Source organism: Mercenaria mercenaria, unplaced genomic scaffold, assembly GCF_021730395.1.
Source record: "Mercenaria mercenaria strain notata unplaced genomic scaffold, MADL_Memer_1 contig_908, whole genome shotgun sequence".
Taxonomy (NCBI): domain Eukaryota; kingdom Metazoa; phylum Mollusca; class Bivalvia; order Venerida; family Veneridae; genus Mercenaria; species Mercenaria mercenaria.
The window spans coordinates 13,269-27,624 of record NW_026463822.1 but is presented as its reverse complement, the minus strand read 5'-3'; the positions used below and the strand labels follow the sequence as shown (position 1 = coordinate 27,624).

General features: G+C 35.1%; 1 protein-coding gene across 1 annotated transcript; it reads left to right on the top strand.

Moving 5' to 3' along the window:
* Positions 1-2,732: 2,732 nt before the first annotated feature.
* On the top strand, positions 2,733-3,389 carry LOC128554969 (uncharacterized). The gene is made up of 2 exons (XM_053536308.1): positions 2,733-3,012; positions 3,205-3,389. The coding sequence occupies exons 1-2, from the start codon at positions 2,733-2,735 to the stop codon at positions 3,387-3,389; spliced, it is 465 nt and encodes a 154-aa protein (XP_053392283.1).
* Positions 3,390-14,356: the final 10,967 nt, after the last annotated feature.

Here is a 14,356-nt window from a genome sequence, read left to right as displayed (position 1 = left end):
CAAACTGTATGTTATGGTATATTTTACATAATGTCAGACACACTTGTACATAAATATCAATCCCAATCCCTTTTTAAAGATAGTTATTGTTGTAAATTTGGCAATCTTATTAAAGCTGATTTATTAATTGATTCTACTGATGAAAACCTTTGGCCTCTGCTACTTGAGTTGTCATGCACCAGTTACCCTCATAAATTGCTTGGGACTGGAGTGTGTATCATTTTATCAGGGTATGTTGTCATCATGTACCATCGTAAACATGTCTGATTTGTTAGAGTTATAGGTGGCTCCATATTTGGGATGGTACCATCAGTCAACGGTTATCCTCATAAATATTAGGGGTAATCTTTGTCTTTCATTACTATGATACACTCCAAATATGGGAGGGTACATACTTTTGTATATAAGCCTAGGTCAGAACTTTTGAGGTTTTCTTTACTTTTGGCTCGGACTTTGAAAATGACAGATCATAGAAACAAGAAATGAAATATTTTACAGTTATAATTTTATGTGACTTTAGACCAGAGGAATGAGAGAATTGTAATTTTGATGTCTATATTTCCATCACCATCACATAATAAACTAACATAGAAAACTGGAATTAAAGTGTTATTTCATCAATGGAGTATAAACCCTCACCCCCGAATCTATGTTTTTCAACACTGGTGGCACCGACGGAAATGGACTTACACACGTGCTTATCAGAAATTTGGACATATATTTCTATCTAAAATATTTGTGGTGACAATTAAGTGACAATCTTGGGACCTAAAAAGCAACAAGAAAAAGATTCTGTCACAATTGAAGATGATGACAGTCATGAACAATTGTTAGCTGAAGTTGAACATTTGAGACAAAAACTTAAATCGGCGGAAGTTGATAATTTGACTTTAAGTGAGAGACTACGCAAGAATGAACAGGAAATTACTTTACAAAGAGATGAATTAGTGCGCAGTTATCAACAACGAATCAATGACATTTCTATGGAAAAAGACAATCAGATAAAAAATTTAGTCAATGAAAGGGACACAGTTTCAAATGAAAACAGCAATACATCAAGGCAGCAAAATCAACAGATGAGAGGCCGTAATAAATACGAGGTTCCTCTACCAAGGCAAATTATCTTTGATGGCAAATCATCCTGGGAGAGTTTCATTTGCCCATTTGAAGCTATGGTTGATGCGTGCAAGTGGGACAATAGTGAACCTTTGTTCCGCCTTAAGAACAGTTTACGCGGTGATGCTGCGGAATACGCTTTCAAGCAGCTGGGAGCTTACGAATTGTCAAGTTATGCAAAGATGAAATCATGTATGGCGACGCGATTTCAGGAAAAGCGCTCCACTTCCTCCTATCTGGCTGAGTTAGAAAACCGGAAATACAACAGGGAAAAAGAATCATTGGCTGAATATGTGACAGGGGTTAAGAGGCTGGTAATAAAAGGTTACCCCACAGCGAACAACGAGACGAGGGAAACGATAAACCTTCGGCACTTTCTTAAGGGACTTCAGGATTCTCAGGCGGCTTTTTTCATTGGGATGCAGGACCCAAAAACTATCGATCAGGCAAGAGAATTGCTCGACAACTATTCCAGCATCAGAGATGACGTGAGAGGGGCGAGAATTAGGAACACTGACACGGGCAGGGAACCTTATGTAACAGAAGCAAGACTGCAAGAATTTGGTAGGGATCTGAAATCCAACATAGGCAAAACGATTGATCATCTCGCGAACCAGTTGAATGTTAAAAGTAGTAGATCAGCCTCGGATCGTAAAGTAAATCAGCGCCCAAGAAAAGATGTGCAGTGTTTTAGATGCCAGCAGTTTGGTCACTATGCGGACGAGTGTAAGGCAAACCTTCAGGAAGGTAACAAGTCGGAAAACTAGCTTCGACCAAGCCTAACGGCCCAGACTTGGTCAATAACAGTGAAGTTGAATTTAAGACTATTAAGTGTAGGAGTGCTAATACAGATGGTGTTTCCATTATATTGCCTGTAAATATTTTTTCAAACTGTGCGTGCGAACTTAATCATAGATACTGGTGCCTGTACTACGATTTTCTCTACTGCATTATATCATAGAATACCAGAGGATGTGCGACCTGAGTTGTGTAAGGTTGACTCTTCAATACGTCTTGAAGTTGCGGATGATGGTTTATTAGCCATAGATGGACAATGTGAATTTTCATTTAGTGCATCGGGTCAAACTTTTAATTACACTGTATTAATTGCACCTATTCATGAAGATGGACTAATTGGATTAGACTTCTTGTACGAAAATGATTACCAACTCAGTGCTAAAAAGGGATTAAAATTGAATGGGAAAATATGTAGAACTCTAGTTGAAAAAGTTCCCTTGAGGGCAGTCAGAGTGCCCACAAGGTCAAGAGTAACAATTCCAGCGAATTCAGAAACAGTAATACCTGGGGAGGCTATAAATTTCGGTAAAATTAATTCATCATTGGGCATCATTTACCCTACAGAGAATAAACAACCGGCTAACAATGTTTTGATGGGAAGTGTGCTCATTGCTCCAAAGAGAATTCAGGGTGATTCAATTCCCTTTAGACTAGTTAACACCACCTCTAATCGAAAAGTGAAATTATCGAAGGGGTCATTATTGGGATATTTACATGAAACTAAAAAAGAGGATTTATTGAGAGAAAATGTTGATTTAAATGACTGTGAAATATTGGACAATAATATCAAAACAAGTGAAAATGACTTAAAACATGACATGACTACATGGAGTAGTGGGTTAAAGGACCTGTACCATAGATCCTCAGAAAATCTCAATGTGTCACAAAAAGAAGCATTGAAGTGTCTATTGGAGAAACATAAAGATGCTTTTTCCAGTTCCTCCACAGATTTAGGGCGTACTTCTATAGTGCGACATACAATTGAAGTGCAAGAAAATGTTCGACCTCTTAAAATACCACCTAGACGGGTGCCAAAAGCGTTCGAAGGCCAAGAAGAAAAAAATATTCAACAACTTGAAATGGGAATAATTGAAGAAAGTAAGAGTCCATGGTCTGCACCTTTATGCTTCGTAAGGAAAAAGGACCCACAGGGAGGAGTGCGCGTCGTTGTCGATTATAGAGGTTTAAATGATTTAAGTAAAAAATGTGCCTATCCATTGCCAAGAATTGACAGTTGTTTAGAAAGTTTGGGAGGAAATAATTATTACAGTTCATTAGATCTTTTGTCAGGATTTTACCAAATAGAACTGGATGAGAGAGATCGTGAAAAGACTGCATTTGGCACCAGCAGGGGCGGTCTGTATCAATATGTTACTACTATGCCGCAGGGCCTTACAGGGGCTCCACATACATTTCAGCGGTGTATGGAATTAGTGTTTAAGAACTTACAATGGAGGACAATCATTATTCAATAACATACGAGGGATAGTGTGTCGGACTTCTATTCTCTTTATGCTTGTAAAGTGTATGTTCGGGTCATTTTTTAAAATTATTTTTACTTATTCTATTTTTGCAGGTCTTTTTATATCGTCTTTTCTATGTATTTTTTTCTTTCGTTATTTTTTTCTATTTGTTTATTTAATTTATTTTTCATGTCATGACATATAAATATTCATTAAAAAGCACTTTCAATAAGTACTCAGTATAAGGCAACGAGAAAATCATAATACAAATACTTTTACCTGTATTCCTTCTCCAGGTAAAATATGCTGGAAAACAAAGTAGCTCGTCCTGTATTCGAACCCGCTTCGTAAGCTTGCAAATCATACGTGTTAACCACTAGACTAAGCCGTTAATTACATCGATTTTACTATATAAGATATTTATCATGTAATATGTCCACCTGATTCCCTATTTCATTATTATGGGTTGATCCGGTATTAGTAAATAAAGGCCACAGTAATCGCGTTTTGTTAATAGACACATGTGCTTGCTTGACCATTTATTCGTAACGGGATAACCATTTATTCATAACGGTATTACACGTGATGAATTAAAGAGATAAACGCTTAAAACTATATTACTATGTACGTTATTTAAGAAGAACGTAATAATCTAGGCGTTTTAAGGAGTAATATTTTAATTAATATATTTATATAACATTTTCATTTACAATTATAGCTTGCTGTATATATTCGTGTCAAAAGTTGTACGATTGTGCCCGCAGTTACGTTTTATTGGCAAGACAATACGAATATATAGATTTAATAACAAATGCAATAAATTGGAAAAATGATCTTCAGTTTGTTTAGCAGACATGCAAACAAAATACTACGAAAACAAATGTGTAAGCCTGTGTAAGCATTATTTTAGGTTAGTACACAAAGATTTCAAGATTTGATCTTGAAAGCTTTAAAATTTCTTAATATTCAAAGATTTAATAAGCGTCTTCTTCAAGAAGGCAAGTTTTATGTATAAAGTGTCAACTGGCTTACATCCTTATATAAATGAAATGTTTCTGCAAAAGCCAGAAACAAATAACACAACGTTAACTTTGCGTCCTAATACAAATTTTATTTTTTATATACCAAAAACACACCGTGAAATATTTAATGGAAGCCTTTTATACTCAGGGCCAGTTGTATGTAATTGTTTGCCAATAGAAATCATTGCCATGTTTTAAATTTAACTGTATAAAATGTATCGATAGATGAATGGATTTTAATGCTACCGACATTTCATGTTATTTGTTTTATGCATATATAATTTCTTCTTTGATTTCTGTTAAATATTTGTTCCTATGAACATAATACTATTCATTATAGTCATAAGAGGGCCCCATGGTAGATTAGCTTTGCTTACTTATTTACTTTCTAATACTATTACTGTACCTTTCGAACCATAATCTTCGTTTAAAAACTACAAATTAATGCGATATCACTCTATTTGCAATAAAATTGATCTCTTTATCTTACACCTGAAATAGTAACAAAACTATTCATTTTTAAGCACTGCGAGAACTGGTTTGCCTTATATCACGAACAGCCATTTTTCTGTAAGAGCTTTGTCTCTACCCATTTCCATATTACCTGTAAAAAGAAAATACAATTAATGACACTAGATTGATACATACTTGGGTTTTGTTCAGGTTGTCCGTAAACCATGACTTTCTTTATATTGTAAAGACCGCCTAGATCAACCTGCCACCAAGGCTCTACCTTAACATCTGTTGCGCTGTAGTCAATGTATGATGCTTGTCTTACACAATTTTTCTTCCCGTCAACAGCATGTCCTGATGACCAGATTGCGTTCTGGTTAGCTGCAGGGTAGAGAAGCGTACCATCTTGAAAAGTGGGTTTGTTAAGCGCTATATTTACTGAAAAATAATAAGAATTCTAAATGTTATGACAAATGTTACATAAAGTTCGTTTAACGCTAACAAGTGACATAGGAAATAGTCCATTCGTAACGATAGAATTACGTGTCTGCTATAAAAATAGAACCGTATATTGATAGCCTTGTTATTAAGATTTTAGGCTAGTGTTCTGACATTCAGTCGTTGAAATCTAGTCTATTTCATGGCGTTCGCACATGTGTCTTTGATAATGATGATTTTGGCTAATAATGATTTTGGCTAAAAATGATCTCCATTTCAAATATTATGAACATTAGAATATTTTTTCTGTTTCTAATCTATTATAAAAAAGCCAAAATCAAGAAAACAAATGACCGCGTCGGGAATCGAACCCGGACCGCCGCAGCAATAAAAACGTTTTCCGCTATCGTTACCAATAGCGCTATGGAAGATTTAGTGTTCAATGCGCGTTGAATATAGATATTTATAATCGAGACAGTTTACCTCGAGTAAAGCGTTACAAACGCTTTTCGCTTTTCATCAAAACAACTAATTCTCATGTGTTTCCGTAACATATAGCCTGTCATTACTAGTAATCAAGTTTCAAAGTATTCTTAAGAAATATAACATCTATATAAGTCTACTCCAAATTTTTTTTTGAAAAAATGAACGCAACTGCATTGGTCCTCTGCTTTCGAATAAAACCCAAGTGTCATTTTTGTCGTGTTGAGCGACCTATGGAGTTTCCACTTTTTCTACTTTATTATAAATCTGGCGGTATCTGTGATATACGTTTTGTTTATTAGAACAATTGAGCCTTCCTGTCTACGTTCTATCAGTTCATTACATTCCCACTAAAGTATTCCGCCTCTCAAATATGGAATATTTCGCAACTTTTTATATAATAATATTCATACATGCAAAAACACATATTCACTTAAATTTTGTGGAAAACTGACTTTTCTGTGAGAAATGTAGGTACCTTCAATGGGTCAGTACACATTTAGACCAAATTATATTGAGGTTCATTATTTTATCACATGTTTGCCGAAGTCCGAGTCAGCTTAAAGATGTTTTTCACAATTATTTCTAGCGGACAGAATTTTTTGTAACTTTGCATATTTATAGATTGATGTATGACAAGTTAAAATAAAAAATAAAACTAATAGGTACCCGTGCTTCTTTTTTCAATATTCAAAGTTTATTAAGAACACCAAATCGGTATTTTTATCTGAAGAAACAGTACATACATTTTATAATAAAACTACTGCAAACAATTATTTATTCGAAGTTTCACTCTGATGTTACTTTTTATGCATCCGAATTAATAACACCACTATAACTATGCATAAAATGTCGACATATAGATATATTAACTCTTGACAGATGTCGAAAGTATCTGAAACTGAGAAAAACACGAAGTATTTCTTAATGATATGAAAAATCTAGCGGACAGATTTTTTCCAAATGTTATATTATGTAAGCTAGAACTAAGACAAAAAAATCTAAACCAAAAAAATAATATCAACCCGTGCTTGTTTTCAAGAAAAATTAAAAAATATTCACTCCACCCACAAAAGTATTTTTTCATTACCCCACCCACCTAAAAATTATGAACATTTTTTTTCTTACTAAACAAATTACACAATGTTATTATCAGTTCCTTAACCAATATTCTTACTCACATGCGGAATAATGCTCCTTTAAGGTTACAAGCCTCTAGATCAAATACTTTTTGAGATACGTGCTACACAAACTTTCACATCCCATTTACGTATATATTTGACCACGTCAAGGGACATAAATCTGTTTTTATTGAGTGAAACCTCAAATAAAAGCACTGGTGCACAACTTCGCATTCTGAATTTAATTCTTGTGTGGTTTCGTGACTCTTGGCGCATGTAATTTTGAGGTACATGCGACACAAATGTTTAGACCCTTTATGTACAATTTGACTTTCAGGGGCCATAACTCTGGTCTTACTACGTGAAATTCGGGTTGGGGCACACAAAGTATAACAACATTTTTAGGAAGTCACATTTGAACTTGAAGGAGATATATCTACGTTAAGATTTTCTGGAATTTTATTTGACTTGGGAGTCGGCTTCATCATTACTGGACGAAATAGTTTACTTTCAAATTGGCTGTCCACAATGTATTCGATTCGAGCACTTTCTACAACTACTCCTCCAATAAAACACCATCACTTTTAAAGGTAAAATATGGATGCACGACCTATATTGTCAGTACATACGATATATTTTGCGCGAGTGCCCTCATATCTGACAATTATGCACTTTCGGCGGCGAATTCTGAACTTTACAGTGGATATCGCTTGCTGCGCGATTGAGCTGCGCACAAAATATTGTGATGAACTCCTTTAATTATAAGGATATAATTAAAAAATTAAATATAAAGTAGAGTAGTATATTTTCTATTCTGCATTACTAACACTTTCGGAAAGTTTTTCCTAATAAGATATTGTATGTCATTTTTGGCCGGGTTTTAAAAGAAAATTCCGGCTTGTAGATTAGGGTTGTCCGGGTGTATGGATGGGATCATGAGTCTCATGTTAACCTTTTTGTTCATTCATTTTTCTCAACAACTACTTCGCCCAGGACCTTGAAACTTCATAGGTTTGTTGGTTTTTATATTTACATGACCCCTATTGATTGATTTTGGGGTCACTGGGTCAAAAGTCGAGGTCACAGGGACCTGAACATTAAAAATCGTTTCCGCTCAATATTTGGACAAGTATTTCACCTAGGGCCTTGGAAATTCATAGGTATGTATATCTTAATGTGTACAAGACCTCTATTGATTTTGGGGTCACTGGATCAAAGGTCAAGGTCACAGGGACCAGAATATTGAAAATTGTTTCCGTTTAATATCTGGACAAATATTTCACCTAGGACCTTGAAATTTCATACGTATGTTGCTATTGATGTGTACACGACTCTATTGATTTTGGAGTCAAAGGTCAAGTCACAGGGATATAGACATTAAAAATGGTGTTTTCTTACTTTAATTTTTTTACACCAATTTGTTTCTTTAATTTCATTTTCGACCTGTCCATTTCTATTTTCCCTTTTCCTTCAATAGTGCTTATTAATTTGGGGGTTATTTATTATATGCCTTTATTAGAACTTTAACTCATTATCACCTAATTCGGAAAACTCGGCAAATCGGCCAATACGCCGTTAGGCGTTCGCTGTTTTTAGCTCACCTGTCACATAGTGACAAGGTGAGCTTTTGCGATCACCCTTCGTCCGTCGTCAGTCCGTCCGTCCGTCCGTCCGTCTCGTGCGTCCGTCCGTGCATCAACAATTTCTTGTCTTCTTTATTTTAACCAAACTTGCACACAACTTGTACCACCATAAGATCTCTGTCCCTTTCTTGAACTGGCCAGATCCCATTACAGGTTCCAGAGTTATGGCCCCTGTAAGGGCCAAAATTAGCTATTTTGACCTTGTCTGCACAATAGCAGCTTTATTTATGATTTTATTTTAACCAAACTTGCACACAACTTGTATCACCATATGATCTTGGTTCCTTTCTTGAACTGGCCAGATTCCATTATGGGTTCCAGAGTGATGGCCCCTGAAAGGGCCAGAATTTGCTATTTTGACCTTGTCTGCACAATAGCAGCTTCATTTATGATTTGAATGTAATCAAACTTGCATAAAACTTGTGTCACCATAAGATCTCGGTTCTTTTCTTGAACTGGCCAGATCCCATAATGGATTTTAGAGTTATGGCCCCTGAAAGGGCCAAAATTAGCTATTTTGACCTTGTCTGCACAATAGCAGATTCATTTATGATTTGATTTTACCCAAACTTGCACACAACTTGTATCACTACAAGATCTTGGTTCCTTTCTTGAACTGGCCAGATTCCTTTAATGGGTTCCAGAGTTATGACCCCTTAAAGGTCCAAAATTGGCTATATTGGCTTTTGCAGCCATATAGAGACTTCATTTATGGTTTTATTTGATACAAACTTCCAAAATATCTTCAACAACAAAAAATCATGGATTCCATGACAAATCAGATCCATTCGTAGGTTCCAGAGTTATTTTATATCTGATTACCTCCCCTGATTGTAATCAAAATGGATTTATATCAGTAAGTACTTATAGGACTTATTTGAAATTTCATTATTGTCATTAGTTGGACTGAGCCAATGAGGGTAGATAACTATGGACTGATTTTATGTCAAATTACCTCCCTTTATTTCAAATTAAAATGGGTATATCTCCGTAACTAATGAAGATACTGAAATTTCATTTATGTCAACAAATTTATTTGGCAGATCCTTCTTTTGTTAACTTACAATCATTTTTTTTTTAATTACTTCCCTTTTACGTTACTATAAATAGCTTGTTTTTAGTAACTTTTTTATTATTGGCCGTAGGGAAAAACCGAGACCACTTTTCTGTTGTACAATATGGATGGTACCTCCAATTGTTAGGTGTATTTTGACATACCTCTACCTTGTAAGAATTTTTTTTCTTTTTGGTTTAATTTCTTCCCTTTGTTGTTCCTGTCCTTTGGACTTAGATATTTTTTCTGAGGACATTCTTGTCCTCAAGTGCAATGATAACAGGTGAGCGTAATAGGGCCATCATGGCCCTCTTGTTTTTTTTCTGTTTTTTTTTTTTTTTCCTGTTTTTTTTTTTTTTATTTTGAAAATTATACCTGCTGATATCTGCATATGTATTTAATGTATTTGTGTGTATATGTATATGCATATGAATATGAATATGTGTGTTGTGTGTATAGGTAAATACAAGTGAGTGTTAGTATGGGTTAATTAATTTAAGTATTTCTTTGTGGACATCTTGTATTATGACCATAGAGAAATAAAAGTATTTAATAAAAAAGTAGTGTACATGCTTCAAATGCTACAAGTGAATGTTTATTTTTTGTATTTACTTTATATTTACAACTAGCGAATGAATTCATGAATAGACCAATATCTATACCAAATGAATTATATAAAATAAACTTACATTGACTATACTAAAATTAATAGTCAGTAGACAAAGTTACCTCCCTAACGTGACCATAGCGTCACGTACATCACGAACCTTACCAAAAATAATAAGTCTAGCTACAAACAACATTTCAAATTATTATTTGATAATCGTCATATACGAAGCACTTACGAGGCGCAACATGAAGATTAAAGAACGGGATTATAAATTAAAGATCGATTATATTCTAACACATATGCAAACCGTTACTATTCTGTTATACAGTAAACAAAATAGAATGCAAATATTTGATTTGCCTTGCAATATTAACTAATACACCAACTATATATTTACATTCCCAGTGCTCTAGACACTGACAGTCTTTCCTTCAAAGTGTCCTTAATATATCCGCCATTTGCACTGTCGTTCAGTCAACAACCGTGCCTTGTAAATATTCTGTCTTTAATGCCATTTAATGCCTCCCACACCCCCTGATCTCAATGAGTGTAGACAATATTTCTTGACATTAGAAACATGAGGCGTCAGTGCCAGTTTAAACCGATCTCGCAGATTTGAATAAGACATCTTTTTATTACACACTCTACCGCCTTTTACTTTAGATAGATTACAAAACAAATAATCCGTTTCTTTTAAACATGCCCATTGTATCAATTTTTCTACATTTACAAGAGGGCACAGAGCAGTACCGGTTCGGGATATCACAATCCAAAATTACTGGTTTCCATGAAAATACCCATGTGCTCCTTGTCAAAAATAGTATTAAAATATTCAAAAGCTCAGAGCTTCCCAAAAATCCTGCAAACGCAATCAAACATGTACAAATTATTCGCTGAATTTTAGCGTTGTTTTCTTCATAAAGACGTTAATGCACATCAAAAAAATCGAAATGGTAATTGGTTCTTTTTTGATAACAGGTTTAGCAAGAATTCTTTTTCCAGCTTCCAAAACATTTTGGACCAGCTTTGATTCAGTCGGTGACTTAAGATAATAAAAAAATCGTGGCACCTTTTAATTTCGCAGCAATAACAGAACATGAACCATTCGCACTTTGAATAATTGAACACAAATATAATGACACTGATAAAGGTTTCGCCGGCAAAATATCCCCTCTTCCCAAACCATTACAATAAGCCCATTTTCTCCAACGATCAAAACTGTTCTTATACTTTTGACACGTATTTTCTAGATTTCTGCAATAATTCCACCTTGCCCGCCAATACCTCAGGTAATTCTTCGATTTCGTCTTTATGGTCCTTGAGAAATAAATGTTAACAAAAGAACAGAAACTATTCAAAAATCAAATATAAAATTATACTTTGAATACAATAACTCTTACATTAAACTGTTTGAAATTCGTTGTCAAAACAATTTGTACAGTCATCTTAACACAGCCGATGAGACCTACTGGCTAGCGTCCTACAACCGGACACTGTAATATTTTTCAAGATAACTCGGGAAATAGATATATCCAATGGTTGAAATTTCATGTGAACAAAGCTAGGTTCTCCTCCCAGCTGAAGAGCTATTTTTGCTACTTCTAAAATTAGGTCAAGTATTTTTTCGAGGCCCGAACGAAGGGCCACCGAATCACGTTGTTTTAAGGTCTAACAGTACCATGTTTGCGGACCATATATGGACAGCGAGTTGTCACTTTATTAATTTTCAATTTACGTTTAGTATTGAATTCAACTTCATTTTCAACCGAGGGAAAGTAGTCATACAGTCATAGAATTGTTAGAATTACCTCTATTGAATTGATGATTTGATCTACCTCTCCCGACTGAATCTTTTAAAATTCCACTTTTCGAAGTAGATATTTTGATATGAAAATGTGTTTTAGGGTGTATTAAAATCATGCACTGAATTATCAAAGCTGTATTCCCCCGGTTTAAGTGTTATCTTAACGTCTCGTCTGCTTACTTCAAATCAGATTTATGGCGGGACCTCACGGAAATACTGCGCGTGCGCATCACGCCACTTCCGACTTCCCCCGACATGTAAACATGCTTCGTGAGTGCAGATGGAATGCAATGTAGCATTTATTGTAAAATACCTAAATTTAACCCTTGTAACTTCGCTGTTGTTGAAAATCAAGCGTCCATTTGATCATGATCAGATGAGCAAGTTTGAGGACCGAAATAAAGCATTTACGGGACTGTCTGGTTTGGTGGTCGTCTGGATTTGGTGATAGTTAGCCAGTATTTTTTTATGATTTAAAAACAGACGCAGTTATCTCATAACAGGCTTTGCCACCCTTTTTTTTAATCTTAACAGACGCAGTCGTCTTATAACAGCCGGTGATGCCACCGTTTTATGAATTTAAAACAGAGGCAGTAGTCTCATAACAAGCCGGTGATGCCACCGTTTTATTAATTTAAACAGACGCAGCTGGTGATGCCACCTTTTTATGAATTTAAACAGACGCAGTCGGTTATGCCACCTTTTTTATGAATTTAAACAGACGCAGTCGTCTAATAACAACCGGTGATGCCACTTTTTTTATAGCTACAGTAGTCTAATAACAGCTGGTGATGGCACCTTTTTATGAATTTAATATAAACAGACGCTGTCGTCTCATAACAGCCGGTGATGCCACCGTTTTATTAATTTAAACAGACGCAGCTGGTGATGCCACCTTTTTATGAATTTAAACAGACGCAGTCGGTTATGCCACCTTTTTTATGAATTTAAACAGACGCAGTCGTCTAATAACAACCGGTGATGCCACTTTTTTTATAGCGACAGTAGTCTAATAACAGCTGGTGATGGCACCTTTTTATGAATTTAATATAAACAGACGCTGTCGTCTCATAACAGCCGGTGATGCCACCTTTTCATGAATTTAAACAGAGACATGACAGTCATTGATGCCACCTTATAAATTAAACAAACACTGACGTCTTAAAACGCAACAAATGTTGCCACTATTTTCTACACTTAGTTTAATCAAAATTACAAAAAAAACTCCTTATTAGTACAGCATAAATATATGTGTATTTAAATAAACCATTTAAACATTAACAATATGATAGGATATTTATACTATCAGTTACTACAAATTTGGGTAGGACAACTCGTACAGTATCAATATGAATTATCATTTCTCGATTATCTTCCTCTAAAGTCAATATAGAGTGCCAGCATTCTAAAAGCCAAATCAGTATTACCAAAAATACCTAATTCATTTTTACATTTAATATAACACTCTTTTCTCACTGACAAATCAAACCATGCCAAAATATTTGGAATAAAATTCCCGTTTGGACATATCAATGTCCAAAATATCGCTGATCTCCAAAGAAGTAATACGAAAACGCCGTATCCTCTTTGATTTTTCTACAGATATTGGGGGAACAAACAAGCCTGCATAATCACTCCATGGCTCTGCAAAAGCATATATTCCCTGACAAGACTCATTTAAAAATCTTAAATGAAAACAAATGGAACCTTGGCATTATGAGGCGAAGCAAACCAATCAACCTCCAACCTTAAATGAAAATGATCTTGAATCAAGGTCAACAAATCAAAAGAAATACCCCTATCATCGTAATCAACGATTCGAGACAAATAGTCCGCTCTCTCATTTGAAGTTCGGGGTATCCATTCCATTTCCAAAGAAATAGAATTCCTGAGGCATAAACTAAAAATATCTAGAGCTATACTTTGTAAATCATTGAAGCTTTTTTCACAATCGAGGTAACACCTTGGTTGTCAGAATACCATTTTACATTTTGACTTGCTAAAATATGAGAAATTGCCTGTAAAAACCCTATACACAGCGACCAACTCTCTCCATGTGGATGATTTTAACCTTTTTTTCTTCATTCCACATACCATGAGATGTTCCATTGATTGCATTTATCTCATAACCTGCATAATCCGAGCTATTAGCGTCTGAAAAAAAACAATCTTTGAGCACTTTCTGGACTCAAAAATATCCCGTTTATTTAAATAAGTCAAATTCGACTCTCAAACCCTTAACTGATTTACACTGTCATCGGACAATACTATATGCGAATCCCAATAAGGCGCCTTGAGAATGTCAATACTTAATGCACGTGTCATTATCTGACACACGTGGCCTGTGAAAA

Excerpts from the sequence above, each read along its gene's own strand:
- LOC128554969 (XM_053536308.1), top strand. The coding sequence starts at position 2,733 with ATGACTACATGGAGTAGTGGGTTAAAGGACCTGTACCATAGATCCTCA. Across the intron at positions 3,013-3,204 it reads AATGGGAATAATTGAAGAAA|GATTTTACCAAATAGAACTG; the intron begins GTAAGAGTCCAT and ends ATCTTTTGTCAG.